The 26,271-nt window shown below is 41.3% G+C and overlaps 1 protein-coding gene across 2 annotated transcripts in view; it reads right to left on the bottom strand.

The window, feature by feature from the left end:
• Window positions 1-1,840: 1,840 nt before the first annotated feature.
• GEMIN5 (gem nuclear organelle associated protein 5) overlaps window positions 1,841-26,271 on the bottom strand; it is a 37,628-nt gene continuing 13,197 nt past the window's right edge. For both annotated transcript variants that reach the window (XM_054568125.1, XM_054568126.1), the window contains exons 10-28: window positions 25,736-25,818; window positions 24,595-24,731; window positions 22,989-23,062; window positions 22,143-22,324; window positions 21,300-21,439; window positions 20,163-20,334; window positions 19,304-19,540; window positions 17,562-17,675; window positions 17,061-17,183; window positions 15,809-15,904; window positions 15,214-15,351; window positions 14,004-14,151; window positions 10,097-10,216; window positions 9,396-9,606; window positions 7,644-7,898; window positions 5,955-6,117; window positions 4,868-5,372; window positions 3,451-3,547; window positions 1,841-2,867 (exon numbers count right to left, since the gene is read on the bottom strand). In XM_054568125.1, coding sequence (XP_054424100.1) covers window positions 2,700-2,867; window positions 3,451-3,547; window positions 4,868-5,372; window positions 5,955-6,117; window positions 7,644-7,898; window positions 9,396-9,606; window positions 10,097-10,216; window positions 14,004-14,151; window positions 15,214-15,351; window positions 15,809-15,904; window positions 17,061-17,183; window positions 17,562-17,675; window positions 19,304-19,540; window positions 20,163-20,334; window positions 21,300-21,439; window positions 22,143-22,324; window positions 22,989-23,062; window positions 24,595-24,731; window positions 25,736-25,818 — 3,163 coding nt within the window. In that variant the 3' untranslated portion in view covers window positions 1,841-2,699. The remainder of the gene's footprint in view (window positions 2,868-3,450; window positions 3,548-4,867; window positions 5,373-5,954; window positions 6,118-7,643; window positions 7,899-9,395; window positions 9,607-10,096; window positions 10,217-14,003; window positions 14,152-15,213; window positions 15,352-15,808; window positions 15,905-17,060; window positions 17,184-17,561; window positions 17,676-19,303; window positions 19,541-20,162; window positions 20,335-21,299; window positions 21,440-22,142; window positions 22,325-22,988; window positions 23,063-24,594; window positions 24,732-25,735; window positions 25,819-26,271) is intronic.

Raw genomic sequence — 26,271 nt, 5'->3', positions numbered from 1 at the left:
GTGTGTTGGGCTGTGTGAGTGGTTATACGCAGAAAGGGATGCTCCTGAAGATTAACCAGAAGAATGCTAACTATGGGTGTAACTCTACTGCACATATACTGCCAAATGTTCTTGAATTCGAGTTCTGCTAACTCAATAAGGTTGACTGCAAACCACAAGCCTCGTTGTCAGCTACTGCTGTTGTGAATTAGCTCAGTTATGAGTATTCTTTCAATTTTATAATTTACTCATTCAGTAAAGTGCTAGGGATAAAACAGCACATGGAAAACTGCCTCTATCCTCATTAGAGTTTGCAATCTTAAGTTTGCTACCAGACAGTAAATAGTTAACAAAAATACACTTTGTGAACTGTGAAGTATAGGACACTGATGTCCTTGCGTTTGAGGTTCTCACTATGGGACAGTCTTTTTGGAGAAAGGACATTGAAGCTGAGACCTGAGAGATGAGTAAGAGCGGGTGAGGCAGAGAACATGGGCAAAACCTGAGATGACAGGAGAATTACTTGGTGCGTTCCAGCAACTAAGAGACCAGTGTGGCTATGATCTAGAAGCAACGATGAGAGGATCTTGACAGATGACCAAGAGGTAAGGGCTGGGACCCAGCAGGACCTTGGAAGCCATATTCAAGGTGACCTTTTTTCCAGGAGTAATGGGAAATTACTGAAGGATGTTTTTTTTTGTAAGAGGGTATTGACAAGATTTGGTGTGCAATTTAGAAGAGCCATTGGTATATAAAAATGAAGAATGGAGTATTAGGCAAGTGCAGATGTGGACATTGTGGGAGCTGAATGCAGTCATCTGGGTAAGAGGATGGTGGTTTGTACTAGGTACCTTTAAAATTACTTTGGAAGTGGTAAAGGACCAAAAATTATTCTTTAGTTGCTTAGTGATATATTTTGTCCACTCAGAAAGCTTGAGTGAACTCCTCAGTACTTTGGCTTTTTGGGGTTCTGATAATTACAGAGATAGAAGTAAAAACAATTTATTCAAAATTAGAATAGCTTGAGTACATCATATAGTATTGGAAAGAGGAGTTTGAAAGGAGGTAAGAGTTGTGTCATTTATGTTATCATGCTACTGGGTAGTTTCACTGCTTGGTTGTCGAGTAGTAATTCTTGCTCTTACCAAGGCAGTAAGAGAGGAGTGTGCAGGATTCTTCCACCGACAGGTGGTAGTTTCGGTACACCACAAAGTTTAAAATTTCTACTTGAATAATACATACTGTTCTTCACTCAAGTGGAAGGGAATATTTTTCCATCCCTGCAAGTGAAGCACTTATTCATTTTAGCAAAGACTGTAGAACTGGTATCTACTTGTCCACTTAGTCATGCCTATTTTTATCTTTGCAACTCAGAAGATTCTCCAACCCCTACTAAAAACCGTCTTCTTTCTAGAGTTGATTTAACTGTGTAAAGAACTGTGAGGATCAATATTTCCACTTTCGAGTTTAGCATTTTTAAATTTTAAAGCTAAGTCTCTTAAAAAACAAAAAACCACCACCCAGTAAGTCACATACTTTAAAACCACCTCGTAAACTTCTTCCTTCCTAGAGAGTTCCTGTTAGTGAATTTCATTATTGCTGCCCACATTAATAATACCAACCCTAGGGAAAAAACTGAAAAATAAACTGGACACTCAAGCAGAAAAGCCTTCACAATATATTCCAAAAGAAAATAGTTCAGTTATTGGGAAAGAGTGCTTGCTCTCAACCCCACCCAACTAAGTGGTAAGTCCTAGCAACTGGGATATTACGGAAACAAAGGTTCCTGACCTTGTTCAACTATTTACATAACCAAAGAGGAGAACAGACCTCAAAGAATGCCGTTTAGCCAACAAAACAACCACCAAAACAAGGATTTGTAATTAAATAGTATGTAGGGTCCCATTATACAATTACTCAAAAGTCAGAGTCCAGGGATCCACAGCTTACATATACAAAATTAGGAAGCAATACGCATTTTTCTTCAGAGATCATCTGTGGCTTCCATCTAATTCTCAAAGGGTCCCTATGATCCAAAAAAGATTAAGAACAACTGGAACAGTAATTTCTTCCTGAGCTATTTTTGATCACCATTAAAACTGGAGGGATAAGACAAATTTGAGTTATTTGTCCTTCTAACACTTTAGTAAGTGATACATGAAACAATAAAACCAAATTTTTGACCTCAAGTTCAGACAGAGGGTAAAGAGTCAACATGATGGGTAAGGCCTATTTCACAGTCAGCAGAAGTAGCAGTAGTAGAGTAGAAGGGGAGAGCCCAAGTTAACAAAAACAATTTAAAAGACGATGCAACAGTCAAACTGCAGCAATTCTATCTTGAACAAGAATGACATGTTTACAATCAGGAAGCATCTATAAAGGTAGCTTGTGTATAAGAACATAACACTTTGGGTGATTACAAGTTTTTCCTCTTTGGGTGAAACCTACATAAGGCTTTAGAGATGATCAACAATCACGCTTGCAGGTGTTACTTCTAATAACAACTACTGGCTTTTAATGTCCTTCAGTAGGAGACCACAACGGAGTCCAAAGTCAGAGTCTACCGTGTCTAAGGGTACAGTTGATTCAAACTTGACCCTCATTTTGTATTATCTGAATCACTGCCAAAACATCTAGGGATCATAGCGAACATCTGGCAGAGGTGAAAGGTGACAGATGGTTTGCATTTGGCACAGTTTATCTTAAAGGTCCTTGAAAGTTCATGTGCAGAAGGTCTGGCAGTGTCTTTGGTAAACTTTAGTGCTGCCATATTTCTGAAGGAGCTCCTGGGCCTGTTGCTGCATTTCCTGGGTCACGTGGCCAGGACACTGGGACCCGATGTGAAGCAGGACGAGGCAGCACTCCAGCACATCTGGGAAGGGCCAGGCCTGAAAGATGACATGAAAATGAAACAAGGAAGCACTTGCAGAAGAGCCACCGACATCTGCACAGCAGGCACCTGTAACTCAGTCTCGTCCACTGATACTTCTCAGGCACAGTTGTCTTGTTCTTCATCAGCTACTTTACGGAGAGATGATACTCAAAACTGGGATGGCTACTGGGATGTCTTTCTCCAACAAATACAATCTAGTCGTCTTCTAGAGGTCCACTCCAATTAATTTAGAAGGTGACAATTCTATTACTACTAGGGCCACATCCAAATACACCTGTCCATCTGTAAGCTATCAAATACATGGCCCCAACTTTATTTTTACTTCACCTCCCAAATACAGAATTTGTTAAGATTTCTCTGAAGACTGAGGTATAAAATTGCTTGTGTTGTCAATAATTCTACTTGCACAAAATATTTTAGCTAACCAAAGACAATTGGATCCTAAAATTTTAAGCACATATGAATGCATAAAGACTTCAGAAACTAAACAGAAAAGTAGATGATCTTTAAGAATTTGGTGTGGCCGATTGATAATACACAAAGTAATGTTTTACCAAATGAACTGCTATAAATCTTACCTTAACACTCTCAGGAAACTTGGCTATTGTCTCATTCGCCTCCGTAAGCCTTTTGGTTAATTCAGGCAGAGAAACTGGCTCATTTTTCTCGTTTTTACTAGTAAATAATAATAGAAAGTATAAATCATTATGTCATTATTAATAATAAATAATCATTATTTAGTACCATAAATCATTATGGTAACTTTTAACTATTATCTATAAATAAAACTCCTTTGTCACCTGGGTCTTTATCTCCCATCTTTAAATACAAAGTTCAAGAAAAGGCACTTTAATGTGAAATGAAATGAAGCTTTCAAAATGCAATTTTATTCCTTGTCATTTTCCAAATCCCCACTTTTGAGAGACTGAGCTCCAATGAATATATAGGACCCTTAGGGATTCAACCTGCAGCCAAGAGCAGAGGGCCTGGATTTACTAGGGGAATCGTTGGACAGAGCTGGGCTCTTCCCCAGGGAGTGTGCGGATGCACATTTTTCGGGGAAGAGTGTGTTAAGCTTCTCAAAGGGGTCCTGTGATCCAAAGGGTAAGAGCTGCTGGGTTACAGAACTTCCCAGTGTTTTTCTTGTTATTAAAACCAAACCTAAAGTTGCTTAGAGTTTGGAAGCGTATTGGAAAAGTAACTCAAAACTCTGACTCAAGATTTCAATGGGAGTATTTAAATTTAGAGCAAGAAGTATAAGGGCTTCAAAGCTTCTTAATTCTAATTTTTTAAAGTTAGTACTAACAGCTGTAAGTTTATCATCTGTTCTAGTGACTGTATTTTAGGCCCTGTGCTGGGGGACATAAGGTAAAACGCTCTCATCATAGTAACCAATCAATAACTGTTAGTCACTGCCAACACCACAGCAAAGCGCCTTGTGATAATAAAAGCTCTACAGTGAGTGCCTGGTGACAGGTTCCTGTTGTCCATCTGGTCCCTGTTTTCAATGGAAGTGATTAGGATGCTACAGTATTCTGATCATTGGGAATATTCTCACTTCAGTGAGCAGTTTTGTACACTACCCTCTTCGTGTATTTTTTGTGACAGTACAAAACAACTGAAAAACAGTGGTTTTCATTAATGATGCAATAATACAACTCATTTTACATGATTGGACTTTTTTGGAATCTATTACTGCACAAAGTATTATTGTTATTAATAATATATGTGATTTTGTTTAACTCTCAAAACAAGCAAGGCAGGAGTTGGTACTTCCATTTATAGATGAGGGAACTAAACTCAAAGACACTGATTCTGGCCTGAGGCCACTTAACAGGGCTAGGATTAGAACCTGCATTGGCTCCAAAGCCTGTAGGTTCATCACTATATTATGTTGCTTCCAAGTATCCTTATCAATCTCATCAGGTTTTCAGGTGATTACATGAGAATCCAGCAGGGTATTTTTATTCCAACTTCTATTGACTTGGTACTTACCCCGGGCTCTGAGGACTAGAGAGGGACCGTTCTGCTTCTTGTTCAGGGTCATTTTTATCAGGACCATTTGCTGTGGATTTACAGAGTTGACTCTTCTGGTGTTGACGGATCATTTCTGCCAAGGTCTCCTGAACTTCAGCAACAGTTCTCTGTGAGTTTTGGAGACTGGCGTGCTTTTCTGAAAAGAGCTCCTTGCAAGTGTTCAGCATTCGCTCACTTTCTTCAGTGAGTCTCATGTCTAGTTCTGGAGGCCTGCTTGGCTCTGGCTCAGAGGCCTGGGGGTCGCTTGCTTCAGGGCTGGCATCGTCCAGCTGCTGGCATTGTTCAATAGAGGCCGTCCTTCGGTGAGCAGCCCTTCCCCGGATACTGGATTCGGGGCAGGGCCCGGAGAGCGACCACCAGAATTCATACAGACGTCCATAAATAAAAAAGGCCTCCAGACTTTTTAAAGCTGGTGTGGCAGGGGACTGACAGTCACCCAGCTTGTCTCTGAGGTGGTCACAGCCTAGGAGAAGCAGAAGAGAACTTAGGGTTGTGCATTTCTTTATCGGCCAGAAATACGGCTTCCTACCTGCATATTGTTTCCTTTCCCCTATGGGGCAGACTCCAGGAAAAAGGGCAGCAGTGATCCATGGGACCATGTGCCTGCCACCAAAAGCCAACCAAAGCTAAACACTTCCTGGCCTAGGACAATGTTCTTGTTGCAACAGGCTACAAGTCAGTCAAAGCATGGTGGGAAAAGTACTCAATCTGTCCTCCTGAAGGCTCTCGGGATCCTGTTGTTTGTGAAAATATCAGTGTTTTAATTCAGTGACTAATGATGGAGCTCAAGGAATGCCTATCTTTTGTTGTGCTCCTCCAGTCTTACTAACTCATGAGGACAATGCTATTTCTCTTGCTCCTACACTGTGTGTCAGAAAGTAAGTAGGAGGCAGTAAGGCAGGTAGGGCCAAGGAAAACAGCGCAGCCATTCTGGCTACCTCTTAGGCGCCTAGGTAAGAGAATTCAACTTTCCACTAAATGACACAACTGGCCAATAACCTCTGCACTCCCAGTGCCTTCCCATCACTGGTGCGGGGGCCATTACCCTCAGGAAGAAAGGCTGAGTGCACTTCCTGCATGACGGTGAAGTTCCCTGAGTCGTAGCTCCGGACCACAGCCCGGAGCAGTGCTTCCACGGCCTTGTCCCAGGAGGCCACCTGCTGGCTCAGCACTGCCAAGGTCAGGTCGTGGCAAATGTGAAGCAGGAGCTGGAGGGAGAAGCCAGAGTCTCAGTTAAACGTCCTCCCACAGAAAGCCCTAGGACAACACCAGAAACATTTCTGTTAACTGCACTTGGGCAGCAGTACACACAGTCCACATTTAAGAAAGGTCCTCCTTCCACCATCCATTTTTGCTTCCCCACCTGAAACTTTCATATCTAAGTGCAAAGCCACATGCATTGTCTGAGTTAAAGTCTGCTCACGTAAGAAATATCCTGACATTTGCATTTAATTAAAACAAAAACTGAGCTTCTGGAACTAAAAGCTGTAATTTAAAACAACAAGCAAACCTGGAATATAAGTTTAAAGCTTTATCAATTTTACTGAGGGATTTGATAAGTTTTGGCAAATACATATCTATATAGATATATATGCTATAACTGCAACCTAAACAAGACACAGGGCATTTTCCTCATTGTAAAATATTCCCTTCTGTCCCTTCGTAGTCACAATCCCCTCTCCCCACCCCCAGTGTGATTTTTGTCACTGTAATTTTGTGTTCTCTAGAATTCATATGAATGGAGCTGTAGAGTATGTAGTCTTTTTATCTTGGTTCTTTCACTTACAGTGCTTTTGAGGTTCACTGATATATTTGTGCACCAGTAATTTCTTCCTCTGTATTGCTGTTTAGTATATATAGCAGTCCACTGTATGGATATGCCACAGCTTGCACATCTGTTCACCAGCTGATGGACATTTGGGTTGTTCCTAGTTCTTGGCTATTGGGAACTAAGCTGTACATTTGTGCACAAATCTGTGTGGACACTGATTTCGTTTCTTTTAGTAAAATATCTAGGCAGTGGGATTGCTGGGTCATTGAGCACATGAATGTTTAACTTTATGAGAAACTGCCGAACTGTTTTCCAAAGTGGTGTACCATTTGAGGAAGTCTCGTTCATCAATAATATAATGTTCCTTCATTTTCAAAAGAGAAAGTAGGTAAATTGAGCTATATTCATAGGATGGGTGTAGTAGTTATAATGAATCAATTTGCTCTCTTTACATCAACGTAGATAGATTTGACAAACAGTGGTCACTGCAATAAGCAAGGCGCAAACTGACACACGTGGTCTGACACGGGGCTGCCTCTGGTGCCTGGCCTAGGCAAAGGGAACAGGACTGAGGAGGGGGACATAAGTGACTTCCACCGGGTTGTTTCCTTTACCGAAAAACAAAAGAAAACACAAAACAAATCCCCCAAATACTATGAAGCAAAAGTGACAAAATGTGAATGTTTGTTAATTCTGGTTGATGGGTACTGACGTTATTCTCTGTGTTTTTCTCTATTTTTAGACTTCTTTTTCTCTTTTAAGAGGGAATGCTGATTTAAATCTAATCTCAAAGCTAAAGGGCTTTAGTCAGTCTACAGGGATCTTTCCAGGTTGCCTGGGCCTGCCTTAGTCTTTTCTGAAATGCAAACTGGCATTGGACTTGTTTCCTTATTACACTAGACATGGATTAAGGAATTTTTACACCTGAGCGATTAATATCAGAAGCTCATGCAGATGGGGTACCTGTTTGGAGGGAGTGTTATTGGTAGCAGAGGGGTACTGGATGTTTTGCAGCTGCTGCAGTGCTGCCTGATACTGCTGTGGGGTGTCCAGGCCGAAGGCGCTCTTCCATACGGCAGTCACCCGCTCCGTGAGGGACCCTTCAGCACCGGTGGGCCATGCATTGTAGGAAGAGGTAGAGCTTTTGCCGTCCGCTAGCTGGCTTTCTTCCCGGTGCTTAGAGAGTAGCTCAAGAAGGCAAAACACCAGTCTCTGACCCTGGAATCCAACAACAGAGGAGAGGAACTGTCACGCGGGGCAAGTGCTTGATTATCTAGACAGTTTCCCTAGGTCTCTCACAGTAGCCCCCTTCACATCTGCAGCAACCAAACCCCCTTTGTGGGCTGCGTGCCCAGTGTGAGTCATGTATAAGGGGAAAAGAGGTGATCTAGCAGACAGTTTTCCCAGGTATCTTTTGGAGAAAGTTCCTATCCATACCCTTGGAACCCAAAAAATCACTTTATTATAACATGGAACCCCAACAATAGCTGTACCCACCACAACCTAAGCCATATACAGATCAGCCAAGATCTGTACTGGGATGTGCCTTTCCCCTGCCCAAACTTGAGATTAAGGGATACAGTGAAGAGTCCACTGGGCAGAAGGTGCTGGAGCAGATAAACTGTGTGTCTCTGAGCTGGGGCAGTAGTTAGGGGCCATGTGCAAATAGGCTTAATGGGGTTGGCTGGAAGAGAACAGAAACACAGTGAAAGGTCTGGGAAAATCTTTATTTTTGTTGGGTTTTCATGTGCCATGAGATTCCTATAAATACTATTTTCTCAGTTAAGCTTGGGAAGGTCTCCATTCCTTACCACTGAAATAGCCCTTATCAGAATGTTTAGCATAAACTTATGTGTTTACTTGGTTTGTTAAGGATGCTTGTTTAGGAGAAAAAAGTAAATGGCTAAATGGAAACCATTCCAGAAACTTTTTGTTGTGGATAAATTAAAATCTCTCTAGATTTGTTCATTTTGTAAATAATATACAAAGTGACACTATCTTTGAGGGTGTGCTACTTTTGCTTCCTTTTTTATTTCGCGGTTCCCAGAAAGCTGCTTGCTCACCTAGCATTTTCCTGGGCTTGGAATATTCAGCTAGGAATGATTTTTAGGCTCCGTTACTACACAGGGGAGAGGAACTGAAAAAAGTTTACATTACATCTGACAAAGCAAAGTCATCTAACCCGGACCAAATGTTTTTGTATTTTGGAAACTAGACGAGTGTGTTGCATCTTCTAAAGTAATCTCAATTTTGATGTGTCAAATAGGCAGTGGAAGTTACTGATTTTCAACCACATGGGAACAAAACATTTAATGGAACATTTCAATTTCACCACACTTCACGGCACATAGCTGACAAGGGGCGCTGCAGGCAGAGCGCCGCAGCTTCTGTTAGAGGCCAGTCCTCTCCCTTTTCAGTGATGTGATGATGTCAACGAACAAACACTAGACTGCCAGCCCAGGGAGGGGCCAAGCTGACTAGTCTATTCATGGATGTCTCCACACACTGATAAGCAATGGGAATGAATGTGAATGACCACATTATCTCCTACTCTGCATATGGCAACTGTCTAATCCCGGTACCTTAGTGGGATAGTATGTCCGGGATACCTGCCAAATGAGTACAGCTTGTGCAACTGGGTTATTCACTTGGAGTTTGAGGAGAAAAGGATCTGGGGCCCTTCTTAAATATCAGGAGATGCAGTAACAGACCGACCTTCAGACTTTCATGGAGCTGCAGGGCTTCCTGGGCTCCCACCCAGTTCCTGGCCAGAAGCAGCTCTTGGGCACATCTGAGAGCCAGGGAAGCGGACAACTCGTCCTCTCCCACGATTGAGGCCAACTCTGCGGCTGTTCTCAGTGATGCTGCATCCCCCTTTTTGGCCAAAACTTTGGCTGCATCGTAAGCGGAAGCGGCTCCTAAATAGCTACAATACAAAAGAAAACTCAGACCGTCATAAACAGATCTTCTACTCCTCCCTCGAAGGTCAAATTCTTTCCTTCTGTCAGCTTGTCGTCGCCTCGTGTGCGTTCCTGTGGTTCCAGGTATGCCTGACTTTGGCTAGAGTCCAGCACAGCAGAGAACAAGGGACAGCATGATACGGGTTAAGGACATAAAGGAATCCAAATACTTGCTGAATTGAACCCAAGCAAAGGAGTCTCTCTCTCCTATTTTTCCTGATGGTACAAGACATCCCTAGAAAAAGGTTTAATTTCTTACCATTACTGGGGTTTCTTGAATAAATAGTTTGGGTGGTAGATCTTGTGAGTCTTACAAAACGGTTTCACACACATACGCTTTTTTATTTTCTAGTCACTTTACCTCCACCTCTCAGCTGATCACTTTTATTCTCATCCTGCTCTTCTGTGCCACGGCTTGTCTGTGTGTGGGTGCGCTCCTGTCCCTCTGAGGCTTACCATTTAGCTGCTACGGCATAATGGCCATCTTTTTCAAGGACGGCTCCCCAGCTGAGGTACAGGTCCTTCAGGACGGGGTCCTCTGGGCGCAGTCGGGCCTTGGCAACTGCAATGGCCTCTCTAGAGGCAAGAGCACATGGTTAGCCAATCTACAAAGGCTTCCCTGGGAGGAGCTCGTGGGAGGGGCTGCAAGGCAGGACAAGCTGTCCCTTTAGTGTTGTTCCAACTTCTTATAAAAAACTGTGTTCCTGCCTATACGGGAAGCTAAAACCACATGCTGTGCCCAATTCTTCTCCCACGTCAGCAGTTCTGTGGATGCCTGGGGGTCCTCAAGACCCTTTCAGAGGGTTGAGGTCAAAACTGTCTTAGCCCTGACTGGTGTGGCTTGATGGGTTCGGTGTTGTCCTGAAAAACAAAAGGTCGCCGGTTTGATTCCTGGTCAGGGCACATGCCTGGGTTGCTGGCCAGATCCCCAGGTGGGGGTGTGCAAGAGGCAACCGATTGATGGTTCTCTCGCACATCGATGTTTCTCTCCCTTTCTTTCTTCCTCCCTTCCCCTCCCTCTAAAAATAAATAAATAAAATATTTTTTAAAAACTTAATAATAATGCTAAGAGATTATTTGTCTTTTCTCACTGTGTTGACATTTGTACTGATTGTGCAAGAGCAATGGTGGGTATCTTGCCAGTATCTGAGCAAGAATCAAGGTAGCGGTCATTGTAGTCTAAAAAAGAAAGGCCAAGGTCCTTGATGAAGTAGTAAAAATGATTAATTTTACTACACCTCTCAAGCTCATGCCTTTTTTTTAAACATTAAAAAAAATCCTCAGAGGATGTTTATTGATTTTTAGAGAGAAAGGGAGAGCAGGGTAGACAGAAGAAAGAAAAACATGAAGAGAAAAACATTGATCAGTTGCCTCTTGAATGTGCCCTGACCAGGACCGATCCCCCAGCCTTTTTGGTGTATGGGACAATGCTCTAACCAGCTGAGCCATATGGCCAGGGCAGGCCCATGCCTTTTTAATATTCCATGTGACAAAGTGCGAAGGGCAAAGAATACAAAAAAAATCTTTGCTGCATTCCAAATGTGATGGTTGACTCTAGGATAAACCTGTATCAATGAACTGTAAGCTGAACTACCTGCTTTTTTTTTTTTCATGGAACCTCATTACTTCTTGAAAGAATGACTACTAAACAAATGATAGTTATTCATTATTGGGTATTGGGTATTGAACTAAATAAGACTGTTCCTTTGCAGAGAACAACCAAAAGTATTGTTGCCCACAGTAAAATTTGAGCTTTTGTGTGAAAATTGGAATTTTAAAAACTTGTGCTTGCCACTGTGCGTTTGATAGTGTCCTAAAATTTCAAGCTGTTTCTGATGAGATTGATGGTGACATTAAGGAACATGATCTTTTTTTGATATTTTCTAATAAAACATGTTAACATTTGAAGGATCGTATAACTCAGTGAACTAATATTTTCCAAATGACACAAACCTTCTGAGTTGCAGGTATTTTAGATTAAGGCGATAGAGATGGAGCAATATTAATGAAGTCTTTTGAGGCTTTAACTTATAGCCCTGATGGAGTAATGGGGCCCAGACTTAACCCTCCTGCCTTGAAACAAAGAACTGGATAAAATAGGTATGAAACAACTGTTTTCAGAGATTGGGCACCAGGCAGTGCAGGATTATCACTGGAGAGGAGGAAACCAATGATGTGAGCACTATCATGGCTTCTTGAAGCCACTCGCCCACGGGCAGCCCCGGCAGAGCCTCAGCCGTCTCACTGTGTCAGGAGAAAAAGCAGCTGGAATTTGAGGGGAAGGGAGAAGCTGTCCAGAGGAAGAGCTCCAGAACTCTGTTAGGGGTCCCACTGAGGCTTTGCATGTGCAGGAAACTCACTGAGGCTGGACAAAGGACAATCAGGGAACAATTCCCAGAGCTCACTCAGGGCTTGGGCACTTTTGAGTTTGACCAGCCCAGCATACAAGGCATTCAGGAAAGACACCAGAACAGAAGGCAGGAGGGCAAACGAATTCCTGAGTATGGATTTCTCTAAATCTGTCCTAAGAAGGCTTCAAAACAAGCCATGGAAAGATCAATGATCTAAAGGAAAAGAGGATAAACAAAAAGAGTTTCACCCAAGCCATCATATCAAATGGCTGAAAATCAGTAAAGGAGCAAGTACTAAAAACAGGGAAAAAAGACATAGTTCCTATGTCACAAAGATAAAGGGAGGATGAAGAGAGCAAAGTGGGTCAAATATATGGTAATGCAAGAAACTAGAGTACACAGTAGAGTACACAGATGTTGTATTACAAAGTTGTACTACTGAAATTTATATAATGGTATTAACCAATAAATTAAAAAAAAAGAATAAATGCAGTCAAGTCAAGTCAAAAATGATGCAAGTCTAGAGAAAAATGACAGCCTGGAAGTGCTGAAAGACAAAAATTGCGGATGGAATTTCATCAGCTGAACTACACTGAAGAAAAACTGCTGAAGTTCTTCAGGTGAAGAAGGAATTTATAGCAACTGGAAACTTGGATCTATGTAAGGGAATGAAAAGTGCTGGAAATAGGTATATGGGCAAATAAGAAAAAAGTTTTAAAAAGACTAAACTTCTCAGCAGCAGAAAGGATAGGAGGAAGGAAAAAAACAATGTATACAAGAACTGGTATAATATTATTTGAAGGCAGACTGTGATAACATTCCAATTAAAAGAAGGAGACTATCAGACTGGATAAAAAACAACTTCCAACTATATGCTGTGTATAAGAAATATTTTGCTCCTTTTATTTGTTGGTACTTACATATATAAAGTCATGTGCCATATAATGTTTTAGTCAGTGACAGGCCACATATATAATGGTAGTCCCATAAGATTATAATGGAGCTGTAAAAATTCTTATTGCCTGGTGACATTGTAGCCATTATAAAGTCATAGCACAATGCATTACTCACACGTTTGTGGTGATGCTGGTGTAAACAAACCTACTGCATTGCCAGCTACATAAAAGGATAGCATGTACTATTATGTACAGGACATAATAGTTGATAATGCCAATAAATGACTATGTTACTGGTTTATGTATTTACTGTACTGTATTTATTATTACTTTAAAGTGTACTCTTTCTACCCGTCTTTTGATTGTACCTTTTTCTCTTGTGCTTGGTTTAATCTCATGCTTTGTATAGTAATGGGCTATATAGGTTTGTAGCAAAGGAGCAATAGGCTACACCTTACAGCCCAGTAGATGTGTAGTAGGCTACGCCATCTAGGTTTGTGTACATGCACTTATGATGTTCCCACAATGATGAACCTGACTAATGACACATTTCTCAGAACATTCCCCCTGTTGTGTAGCAGCACAAGACTGCAGTGTAGTGAAAGAATAGTAACTTGGACGGGAAGGCTCTGTATCAATCTCAGGGGAGTGGTTACTTACAGAGAAGGGATGAGGACAGAATTGAGTAAAAGCAATTCAGCTAAATCTGGAACATTATACTGAAAAAGTATACAAACAATTGGGGCATATGGAGAGCTTTTGGGGTGACTCGGAGATTCTGTCTCTTCATATATGCAGCTTAAAAAGGGAGTTCCTCTTTTAATAATTCATTAAGCTCGTTTGTCTTATGCTGTCTTCTCTATTTGTGTTGAAGTAACACACATAGTACCGAAGTTTATAAAAGTGAAGTTTAAAAAAAGATCAGCGGCATATGTTGATAAAAGTTAACATTTGTTAAGTACAGGTGGTGGGCGCACTGATGTTTGTTAAGCTAGCATACCTATATTTCTGTATGTTTCACATGTTTAGTTACCATACAGGTTTTATGCTAGAGCTGTTAAGTAGATTCATTTCACGCTACATCCAACTATTGGTTCAGCTTCTGTAGGGTTTTACCTGTAGAAATGGTTTGACTTGAGCAGCTCCACAGCTTCATATACTTTGTGGATAGAAAGTAGGTGAGAGGCAGCCTTGACATACTGATCCTGAAAACATAGCTGTTTGGCAAAAGCTTCCACAGCCCACAGCCACACATGGTAGCCAGCTTAAAAAAAAAGAAAAAGAAATATGGTGGTTAAATAAGTAGCAGGCTTAAGGGGGGAAAAACACTGTACATGTGTATATCTGGGTTGAAAACACTTTTTTAGTCACTGTATTAGGCAGACAATTTAGATAACTCAACGGCCATTATAGATCATTTGCTTGGCCTACCCCTCCCCACACCCACGTTTTGAAACATAAACTGTTGGATTATGTAACGCATACAAAATTCAAAAGGTATGAAAAGTTCAGAAGCCAGGAGAGTGGCTGCCCGCGTCAGGGTGTGGTGTGGCTGCTGACCGAAACGGGGCGTGCGAGAGGCTCCCAAGGTGCTGGCAACGCTATGTCTCCTACTATGGGTACTGGTTATGAGAGTGTACTCAACTGGTGAAATCCGTGATATACCCATGATATGTGTACTTTCTCTGTGTGTGCGTGTGTGTCTATGTAGATATAAATGTGTGTGTGTGTGTGTGTGTGTGTGTGTGTGTGTAGCATACTTGAACAAAAAGCCAAAAAACGGCACAGCATAAAAGGCTTCCCTGTTACCCTGGCACCCTCCTGCCCATGTCGTCCAAATTCCTTTCCCTAGACACAGTCAGTAGTAGTAGTTTCTTTTGAAACCTTTGGAGATATAGTCTATGAATATATACACATACATAAATATGAATGACAGTGTATTAAAATTTCTGTTGTGCATCTATACCTTGCTTCTTTTCACTTACTATGCTCTGGAGTTCTGTTCCATATTAGAATATACAGAGCTACCTCATTCTTTAGGTATCTGTAGGAGTTTCTACTGTGCAGAAGTAACCAGTGTCTCACGATGGACACAGAAGTTGTTGAGATCTTTTGCTATCACCAATAATGCTGCAATAATAGTCTATGAAGATTTGCCAATTTGCATGTGTGAGTGCAGTTAAATTCCTACACAACTGGAATGACTGAGTCAAGAGGGATGTGCTTTTTAAGTACATTAGATGTGGCCAAATCGCCCTTCAAGACATTGCCCATCATTAGTAGACATATCCTAGAGATGAAGGAGCTTTTGTTGAAAAGAACGTACCAACCGGTGCCATGGCCACGAGATTGTCTGTCAGCTCCCCTCTTTCCGCCGCAGTCTGGAGAACACCTTTTAGATCTCCTTTCCACAGCATGAGCTGGTGGAATAACTCAGGGTGGCCGTTTTCCAAGTGACCCTTTCCTGTTTGGAGGAGAGATGATGTTTGGAAGATGCTTCAGAAACACCTGTCTATACTAACTTCTGCAAAAAGGCAGGATGAAAGAGAGGAACATACTCCTAGAACACGTAGTCACTTACTGATGGGGAAGCCACTTCCCAGCATGGTCACCATGGGGCCCGAAGCCCCGTCCCTCGTCCACTCCCTCACTCACTCTCCCTCAGGCACTCAGAGTAAACTCCGTATGCTCAGGGTCCTGTGACGGACACAGGGATCTGAGTGTGCAGACTGGGGAGCACAAAACCTAGGTAGTTGACATGTAAAACTAACCATCACAGGGCCACAGGACGGCAGCCATAAAAGACATACAGACGGAGCTTTAGGGAACAGGGACATCTGCCGTAGTGCCGACAATTAAAATAAAGGGAAGCATTAGGGAAGCATAAAGATGGAGGTGCTCTGTGATGGGCCGTGCCTCACCTTCCGCCTCCATCATTCGGTACAGGGTGGCCCTGTCTGTGAACAGCCCCAGGTGAACTCTTTCCTCAAGGTCCGCAGACACATCCTCGTTCAGCTCTGCGAATTCAGAAAGACAAAATAACCGGATGACACGGTTACGCAGGCTACTGTTTTCCTAATTACTTCTGCATGCTATGCCCAGAACACCAACGTCAGACCCTGAGAAGGAGTCCTGTGCCTTTGTTTGCTCCAACAGAGACTCCTGCTGGTTACGAAGGTAGCAAAACATGAAAATATTTCCTGTTTGTTAAGCTTAGCTTGGGTGAACCCAATGGGACAATTTAGTTTATAGTTTGCTCAAAGAGAGATTGGCGGGGGGAGAAGGACTGTAAAAAGTTAACCCAAAATTTAACATGTATTTAAATGAAGTAAAAACCAAAACATAAAAAACCTAACAAGTGAAGAAATTTCCTTAACGTTCACCAGGATCTACCACAAAGGGATTCAAAGTTCATTCTCTGTTTTTAAAAAAGTCAACTGAGTAATTTTTTAATAAGGAAAATAATGTAAAACTATATGCTTAATTGTGTAAGTTATAAGAAGTCATCACAAAGTTCCAGAAAGAGGACTATGTATATAATAAGAGCATAAAATATGTCTGGAGGGAGACAGGAGACTGATGACAGTGTGGCCTTGGGGAGAAACGGAACAGTGGCTGTTAGGGGTACGAGGGAGTTTGACTTTCTTTTTACACTGTTTTAATTTCATTTTATCATGCACATCCCTTTTCAACATGTAAAATTAAAAATTAAAAAAACATAATTACTCCATTATCAAAATAACAGGCATTAGATGAGAGCTTTGAAAAATTAAAACCAAAAGACCTTCTGTAAACAAAAACTTCCATTAATTTTTCTTAAAGAAACTGCCATATTATGGTATATTTCTGTTAGGCAAATAATTTTGTTTCTACATGAAGGAACTGTTGATTCATGTGGAGATACCGAGCCCGCACACCAATTCCAGCACACAGATGGCCGATAGCAGCCTGACTGACGCAGAGCCTGGCACATCAAAGGCACGGGAGTGCGGGCAGTGGGCCAGGAAAGGGGGCTTGGCAGTGGGATGCGGGAGAGGGGAGGGTGGCAAAGAACGGAGAAATACAAACGAGTTTGGGTATTTGTTTGCACATTCATTCAGCAAATAAACAAACATCTGTTGTGTGCCAGTTCCCAGAAGGCTACAGATGGGCCGAGGAAGTGTATTTTCATACCTTTGGAGTATTTTGCAGTTGCTAGTACCAAACAGTCCTGATGAAGCTCCTCTTTGGACCTGTGGTCCAGGCTTGTACTCAGTGGAAGAATGAGACGGGCTTTTCGCTTCCTGACTAGGGCTTCTGAAATGTAATAAAAGTATGGACTGTGTAAAGAACAGCTGATCAGAAACACGAAACTGAAGGCCAATGTGTGAATGTACCCTACTGGAGGGATATTGCTGGGTACAGAAAGTCTCACTTTTGAATTAAATTAGCTCGCGGCAGTGTTCACAACACACACAAACATGACCCTGTGAACACTCGTGAAACAACATCAACAACTGCAAAACAACACTTCATCAAATACTAAAAATGTTTTAAAAACTTGGCCCAAAATTGAGATATAATCAAAACACAAATATTTTAACACTTGAAAAAACCCCACACACTTTTGAGTTTTCAGTTGCATGTAACGTTTGAGGGTGATTTAACAAAGTACTTTAATTATTAGATACCAACCTGGCTTGTCTTTAGGTAGCTCCTTTTTCAGTGAAGTGACTTTATTATTAACGATGACTTTCGGCTTCTCTAAGCCTAAGGAAACTGGAGGGCAGGTGACTGGTTCTCTAGAAACTACATCATAGAGGAAAAAAAAGAACAAGTTTGGATAAGAACAATGCAGAATCTAGTTCTTTTTAAAAAATTAAGAACTATATACCAGGCTTAACAGTGCGATTTTATCTATTACCCAAAATATGAGAGAAAACGCTTTGAAAAGGAAGCATGGGTGGTCTGTCCCCCTCACCTCCCAAACTGTGTTCCAGGATCCTGTGAAAGTTTATTGTTTACAACTTTGACTAACTGACCTAAGGAAAAGTTGTAAGCTTCTAGCCTCCACACCTTTATACCAGAGGCCCAGGAGTTCCCAAATGTTCCTCAGGTGACAAAGGACTTTTAACATATTTAGATGACAAAGTACTAATTGCATGTTTAATTACATAAACAAGGAGCAACTTTACTAATATAAGAAAGATTGAGGGTATAAGATATGGAGTCACAATCCTGAATGTACCACAACTATGACTTAAAACAAGCCGTTGATTTATAGGGGTAAAGGACATTTTTTGCAGCCACTTTGAGATAAAAAAGTATTTTGTTGAACCTAACAAATAAATCCATTAAACTTTTAGTTTTTTATTTATCCAGACCATAGGTCCAACAGCCACCCCTCGGGATGGAGAGGGTCAGGGATGACTCTGTGCAATATATTTTGGTCACTTTAATTCTGTCACATTAAAATACTGTTTTAGAATTAAATACGAGTCATAGCTTCTATTTATATCATTTGCTATTTAATCATTCATTTTAACAGGTAATAGGCACCAGAGCTTTAAGGTAAATATATAAAAGAATTAAAGTGCTAAAATTTTATCCATTAACATTTCTTTCCCTTCAAATTAGAAGTAGACTGCTTTATTAGAAATTAGTGATGGAACACTGAAAAAGAGTAAAGAAATTTTTTTATTATTGATTGATTTTTAGAGGAAGAGGGGAAGGGGGTTGGGGGAGAGAGAGACATTGACTCATTGTTCCACTCATTCCTGAATGTGCCTTAACTTGAGGGATCAAACCTGCAAACCTGGGCTTATCAGGACCAACTGAGCTACCGGCCAGTGAAAACAGTTTTGTGAGAAATCTGAGAACTGTCAGTATAGCTTAACAGACTGAAAGAACTTAATCATAATTCATGAATCTTTCTAGGAAAATAAAAACCCAAACAGGTATAAACCTAACTACTTAGGGTTTTCACCTACGAAGGGTGAAAACTTGCAAACTGCCCAAATGGCAGTAGCGTCCAGGTCAGACATCTGTCAGGAACAGTGGTTTCTTTCTATAAATGTGGATGGTGCTGTCAAATTGTTAGAATTTTCCCACATAAGTTTCTATGCATATAGTCTCTAGCTCTGCTGTGTCTCACAGTCTTAACCTGCCCAAATTGATAAGAATTTTCCCTACAGAACTTCACTATTTCTATCCCAATTATCCACTAAATCCCTTTTAATATTTTAAAGGTGTTTAGAGTCTTAAAGGAGCCCCTTGGAAAAACCTAATGTGGTTTCCAAGGGCACCAAAAATACCACTTATGTTAGGGAATTGGGAAACCAGGTAGGACAGAGGCAGAGAAATTTCACACTGAATAAGGACCTTAGTATACTGGTCACGACTATTTAGTCCCGGGGAGTTAGTGACAGGGCACATACCCACAGCGGCGGGCGGGGCACCACACGGTAACTCCGGCTCCGGGGCCTCCTCCTCTCCCTCCTGGTCGGACAGGCCGCCGTTCTCCACGGGCCCCACGCTCTCCCGCAGGCTCTCCTCTTCGTTCCCATCACACAAACCCTGCTTGACGGGCACTCTCGAGGGGGGCTTTTTCTTCTTTTTGGGCTTTGGCTTAGGTTGAGAAAGCCTTTTTTTCTCTAACTCAATACTTTTCTTGCCTGTAGGAATTGCAATGAAGGATAAAAAAAGGATAGGCTAACATATATATTGTTGGTTAAAAGTACACTCTAGGGGACAATCTCCAAACTCTCATTACTTTCTGGATGGCAGTCTTACCCTTTCCCTTCCTTCACAGTTTTTAGTTACATTATCCAAATGTTAACCAAATGATACCAAACCCTTTGGGGATTTTATTATATCCTAAATACCATGCCCAATTACCCCTGAATACTTTAGTGCGTATCCTACAAATGATATTATCGTACATCATCACAGCACAACCATTAACATCAGGCAATTAACATTGATGCATTACTACTGTCTACTCCATACACTTCATTCAAGTTTCGTCAATTTTAACCAAGAATGGCTCTCACAGCAACAGGAATCACCCACTGCACTTGCTTGTTATGTCTCCCTCGTTTCCTTGAGCCCGCAACAGGCTCAGTTTTCCTTTGGTTTCTTGACTTGAAACTTTTGAGGCCTGCCTGATGTTTTCATGATTAGATCAAGGACACACATGACTGTCTTTCTTCCTTGCTTGACCCTGATCAACTCAGTTACTAAGGAAGGGAGAGAGGGAAGTAGGCGAGCGCTTACGGGCTCCAAGTTCTGACTGACCTTGAGGAGGCCGGGAATGTTCTTGCATGGAAGTGAGCCATTTGTATACACAGAAGTCATCTGCCCCTGAATAGATGCAGTCTGGATCCAAGGGGGACCACGCCACACAGAGCAGTCGTCCTCGGTGTCCTCGGAAATTGCACAGAGGCTCTTCCCGGAGAGCATCCCATACCTAAAACCAAAAGCCACAATCAATTTCTGGTTATGATATTGTCCTGTAGGATAAGTTAAAAAAAATCTAACCCCCCCTCCCCCGCAAAATCTATGCACACTTATTTCCTCTTGTGATTTGTAATTTTCTCTTAGGCGTTCAATTCCAGAGAATGCTATTTCTGTGGGGTAGCTTTGAGTGAGCTTCGAAAGGTGGCCTGTGGTTTTACTATCCTGACGTAGTGCTGTGTGTTATTTATGAAGAGGATTCACACTCAGCCCACTCCTGCACGTGTGGGCTGTACTGAGGGTTCTAATTTCTCATAGGTGATTCTTTTGTCCCTCAGTAGTACCTGGGCAACTGACCAGTGTCCCTGCTATTTCTTGAATTACACCAGCCCCCATTTCACGGAGGGCAGCCCTTCCTGGCTCTCGGCTTTGTGCAGCTAGCTCAGCTACAGCTCAGCACTGAGGCAGACACCCACCGTCAGCATTTGCCCTCCAGTTCCCGAGGCCTCTTCTGGTCTGATACCTGAAACCCCTCCCTCATAGTTCTAGCTCGGCAGCTCGTCTTTATTTTTTATAACTTAGAGATTTCTGACTTATCAACTTCTTATTAAAGATTATTTTATGATTTATGAGCCACCATTTCTGTGTCTGAACAGCAGCAGTACTTTTCACGTTAATTTATAACTCCACCATACTGACAGCAAGTCAGAATGAAATCTTAAAAAAAAAAGAGAATTTAGCTAGTTTTTAATAATACTTTCCTTTTTAGCTTAAGTAAAAAGAAAAAACACCCAATCTTAGCCTGTCAAGGGCCCAGGTATGTGGAATAAAAGTAAAATGCTTTCTACAACTCAGAAACTCCCTTTCTGTAGGGGATAACAGTGAGGGAAGGGAAACGTACACAACGGGGGAAAAGAGGAACAAATTTAAGTGGCAGTACACTGAGAAGGACCCACAGACTCAGAGACACAGTAGTACCTGAGCTGTACCATCATAGGACGCGGACACCAGCCTCCCATCATGATGTGGGCTCCACGCCAGACTGGTGATCTTGGCTGTGTGCCCGGAGAGTGTCCGGAAGGGCTCCGTAATGGTCACTGGAGATTCAGGGTTACTCTCTAAAAGGCAAGGGGAAAATGAGGGTAACAAAACCTGTCACACAGGATTGTGAGAGTTGGATGCACTCAAACAACATGTGAGTGGGATGTGGGTTGTGCGGGCAAATACTCAAACTCTATTGGAAGAGGCTATAAACTGGAACAATGTTTTCGGAGAGTCACTTGGCAATAACCATTCTTTAAAAAATCTAGAGAAAACATGCAGCAAACTGAAACACTGGTTATTATTGAGGGATGAGATTATGGGAAGAACTTTCTTTTTTTTTTAAAAACCCGTTCTTGGGATTCTTATTTATTTATATATTTATTTTTAGAGGGGGAAAGGAGGAAGAAAGGGGGAGAGCTACATCAATGAGCTAGAGATACATCAATCGGTTGCCTCTCGCATGCCCCTAACTGGGGACCTGGCCTGCAACCCAGGCATGTGCCCTGACGGGGAATCGAATCAGTGACCTTTTGGTTTGAAGGCCGGCACTCAACCCACTGAGCCACACCAGGCAGGGTGGGGCTTTACTTTCTTAGTTACCATTTCTATCATAGTTGAAATTTTTAAATTTTAAGTAAGATGAATATATTACTTCTGAAAACAGAAAAGAATAACATTTATTTTAACAGCAAAAAGAAAGTAAAAAGCTACAGAGATTGGAATGGCAAACAGCCAAACACATGACAGCACACCCAGTATGGAAGAGGCTGAAGTTACCTATGACCGTCTTCAGGTTGTGCACGTAAATGATGGCATTGTTGGACCCAGAGGCCACCAGACAGCTCAGCTCTGGTTGGCTGCCATGCTCATGGTGCCAGCTGATGGTGTTCACAAGCTTGTGGTGCTGCTGGATGGTGCAGATCAGTTTCAGGTTGGGAACCTGGAATATTTCTATTGATCTACAATAAGAAACACACCAAGACAAGAAAGATGGATAATCAATTTTCAGTCAATGCAAACAGGAGTATCTCCTTCATTCCATCAGTCAAGGAAAGGTGAAAAGGAATACGATAACCCTATCTATCACTGCAACGGTCAGTCTCTTACAAAGGACCAGGTACAAAAGGTTGTCTCTCAAAGAAAAATTTTCAGCTCTAAAAAACCCCCTAAAATCTCTGGATGGAAAGGTGTGTTTATCAGACTCTTGTAATAAACAGTTCTAGGGAGAAGCTGAAGGAAGAATGAATGAAACAGCAGCTGAATTAGGACTATGTTACTATGAACAACATGGGAAGGGCATGGTGATGTCTAGAAAGGACTTGCGCTTTGGCTTACTTTAAAAAAATAAAGGGAGATTTAGGCAGTTCTATATAGGAGATGAGCATTTTGTGAAGCAGACAGCAACCAAACACGGAGTAAGCAAACACTCTCTTTGGAATGAAAATATCCAACTTATTTTATAATTCTCAGATACAGAGAGCTCTTGGATCATTCACAGATATCAAGGATAAATCAGAATATCAAGTGCAACTGGGCTTCCCCAACTTATATTACACATGGCATTAACCGGCTTGTGATCAAATATATGTACAAAGTTTTTTTAAAAAATAAATAAACACATACCCATCTTCATTGCCAAGAGCCATGATTTTGCCGTCTGCTTTCCAACTGATCTCTGTGTGTACAGGCAATTTGTACTAGAAAGCAAAATAAACCGATCTGGACTAAAAACATTGTTCTCTCCATATATCTTACAAATCAATGAAGACAGCATTGGAAATAAATCCCTAGAGTTTAAAAATGTTCTAATTATACAATAGCCATTCTTGTAAATAATCTACATAATTAACCAAAGAATAATGTTCTAATTATAATTTCCTAATTGGAACAAAAAGAGGCCAGTAAATACCAAATGTCTACAGTATCTAACTACGTGAAATGAACTACATCAAAATGATTTTTATCCCACAATGAAGAATGAAACAGAGCTGCTGGCTTTGGCAACATAGGGGTCATGGTCTCCTTAGCAAAAACAATACCCATTGCCCTTTAGTTCTTCCTATTCCTTTGTTTGTTTTCCTTTTTTTCTGACCTAGCTATGTTGGTGTTTCTCGAGGCTACATGAGCCCTCTTTTCTTTCTTGTCTCTTTAGACCACCTTGTACATTCCCATAGCTTCTTCAACTACCACTCACATAAAGGGATTCTAAATTTCTATTTCTAGCCCAAACTCCTTGTGTGAGCTTCTGATACACATATTCAACTGCCACAAAACTCAAAGCTCATTTGGAAAAGGAATTTGGCCTCTTTTATTCATTGCTGAATGCTAATGTTCAGATAATATTTAAGACAATGGAGGGCCCTGGCTGGTGTGGCTCAGTGCACTGAGTGCCGGCCTGCGACCCATTAGGTCACTGGTTCAGTTCCCGGTGAGGGCACATGCCTGGGTTGCAGGCCAGGTCCCCAGCTGGGGGTGTCAAGAGGCAACTGATTGATATTTCTCTCCCTCTCTTAACCGATGGATGTTTCTGTCCCTCCCTTTCCCTCTCTCTAAAAATAAATATTTTTTAAAAAAGACAATGGAGGAATGTAGTCAATAAAAATAACTCAGTTTATGACTAAATGCTATTTTTATGCTAGCCATAGAAAAATAATGAGCAACAATAAAAAATGCTCTTTTGAAAGAGTAAGGAAATCTCAGCATTTATGATTTCACTTCAAAAGATAGTTCTGGCATACAGATATATTGATAAGACTGGTAAAGCGAATGTGATTAAATGCAGGAATCTGGGTCAAGGATAACAGGGAATTATTTGTATTATTTTTGTAGCTTTTATGTAAATCTGTAATTGCTTCACTAAAAAATTAAAAACAAATGACAATTCTTTCTTGAGCAAAATACCCTGCAGCCACACTTGGACACCATGTTATAAGGTTATTTTTACAAAGGCCTCACTCTGGAGGAAGTGGCTGGCCTGAAAAAGATGCTTTTATATCCAAGATCTAAAAGTCTGCAATTGAAACAAAGCATTTTTTTATTAAGTTCCTTGCTTTTCTCAAGGATGAAGAATTCTAAGATATGTGTTGTAACTTATAAATTCACTGAGTTTTTAAAGAACATCTAAGAAATCCGACTGAGCATAATGGATAGCTCTAATAATGGCATTTATATGTAAGATGGGAACCAAAGATACAGAGATCAAGAGAAGACTTTAACCACAAGGACTTACTTTGATTGAATTGGTGTCCCTGATGAGTTTGTTGATGTCGAAGGCCTCTCCATTCAACTTCCAAGGATTATGCTGTAAGACAAGCCCTTCCCCTCCACAGCTGTACAAAGTGAGGGAAGGTCTGTCTCCTTCACCTCCTATATGAGATAAGAAAGCTAATCAGTTTTGCACTCTACCAGCTCTACAGAACAACTATATCATACTATCAATTGTTTTAAAAGAATTACATTAATACATTGTAACAAAGCCACAGTTCTTTACATCTGAACATAGTTGTTGGGAGTAGAAGTAAAATTGGTATGTTAATAATTCTACATTAATATTTATAATGCAGCATATTTGTTTTAAATATTCACCTGCCATTCACAATAGTAGGGGTTTCAAAACTGGAATCAGAAAACTTCTCAGAGGTTTTGAGAATTTACCTTTTCTTTCAAAATTAAGTACTCTACTCTTCCGGCAATTAAATATATGGAGCTGCAGGACTTCCTAGGCCTAACTAGAAGGAGCCATCCTCAAAGCAATAATTTCTTTAGTGTTCCAGCAATCCTTTTGTTAGAAGCAAAGAGTGGTTCTGCTGGTTTTCTGTATGGGCAAATTTTATTTTCACCACTGTTAGAATTCTGCCTGGCACAAATCAAGGATCCAGTCAACACTTGTTGAGCGAATGAACGAACTACAACTGCAGTGCTGCTTGCGTTCTGATGACTTACCCTATCCTCTCTCCGTGACGCACTTACTATGGAAGTTTACCGTAGGGTAAGAATAGTTTACTTACAGTAGGGTAAGTAAAAGATTTTTACTGAACACATTCATTTTAAAAGATATTCTGAAAGAACTGTCACTTTAGGAATAAGAAAGAGAAAGACCGAGCTGAGGGGCTAGACGAGGGAAAGGGTCAGAACACAATGAAAGGCAAAAAGAGTCATTTAAGAAGTTCTCAGTCTGCTTTAGAGCTTATTATGGGTGAATGGTTTCTGAGTTATCACCCAGCATGGCTGCCCTCGTAGACCCCTGGGGACATAGCAGACGGTGCCAGCAGTTACTGCGCTAGAGTACGTATGACTCTTGAATATCCTAGGATTAAACGGAGAGAAAAAGAATGCTCTAGAGTTTGTAAGAGAATAGTTCGGACACTTACCAAGTGACATCGAGGGTATTGGTGGCCCCCAGGCTAAGCTGTACACAGTCTTCTTATGATATGTGCTGGAAATCTGTGGTGGTCTGGGAGGAAGGGGGATTACAAAGATTTAAAACAAAAAGGCATAGTGGAAAAAGCACTTTTTTCCCCTGCCTTAAAAGGTCCCTATTATAAACTTACTTGCTGATATTAGAGAAGAACAATTTAATAGTACCCTTCTCCAAATAGCTGATTGTAAAGAAGCAAAATACTTAAATAACATGCGATGTAATGATATCTACTAACAAAATGAGTAAGTCTCAAACACATTTTACCCAGAAAAAAGTGATTATCTCCCTCCCCTGGCCCGACCCACTCACCTGGCCGCTTTGTAATCATGCCCCCATCTCACCCTCTAAGTTGCCCACTTTACTTAAGTGTCAAATACGCTAGTACTACTGTAGTTCCATAGCAGTGTAAAGGCCATCACAGGAGAAAAGCGGGGCCAGAGCGAGGATGCAAACTGCTCAGCCCAGAACTCCGGTTGCTGCTAAGCA

This window comes from Pteronotus mesoamericanus, unplaced genomic scaffold (assembly GCF_021234165.1).
Source record: "Pteronotus mesoamericanus isolate MK-2021 breed Mesoamerican mustached bat unplaced genomic scaffold, CSHL_Meso_final contig_2, whole genome shotgun sequence".
Lineage (NCBI taxonomy): Eukaryota > Metazoa > Chordata > Mammalia > Chiroptera > Mormoopidae > Pteronotus > Pteronotus mesoamericanus.
This window is presented reverse-complemented; position numbering and strand designations above follow the sequence as displayed.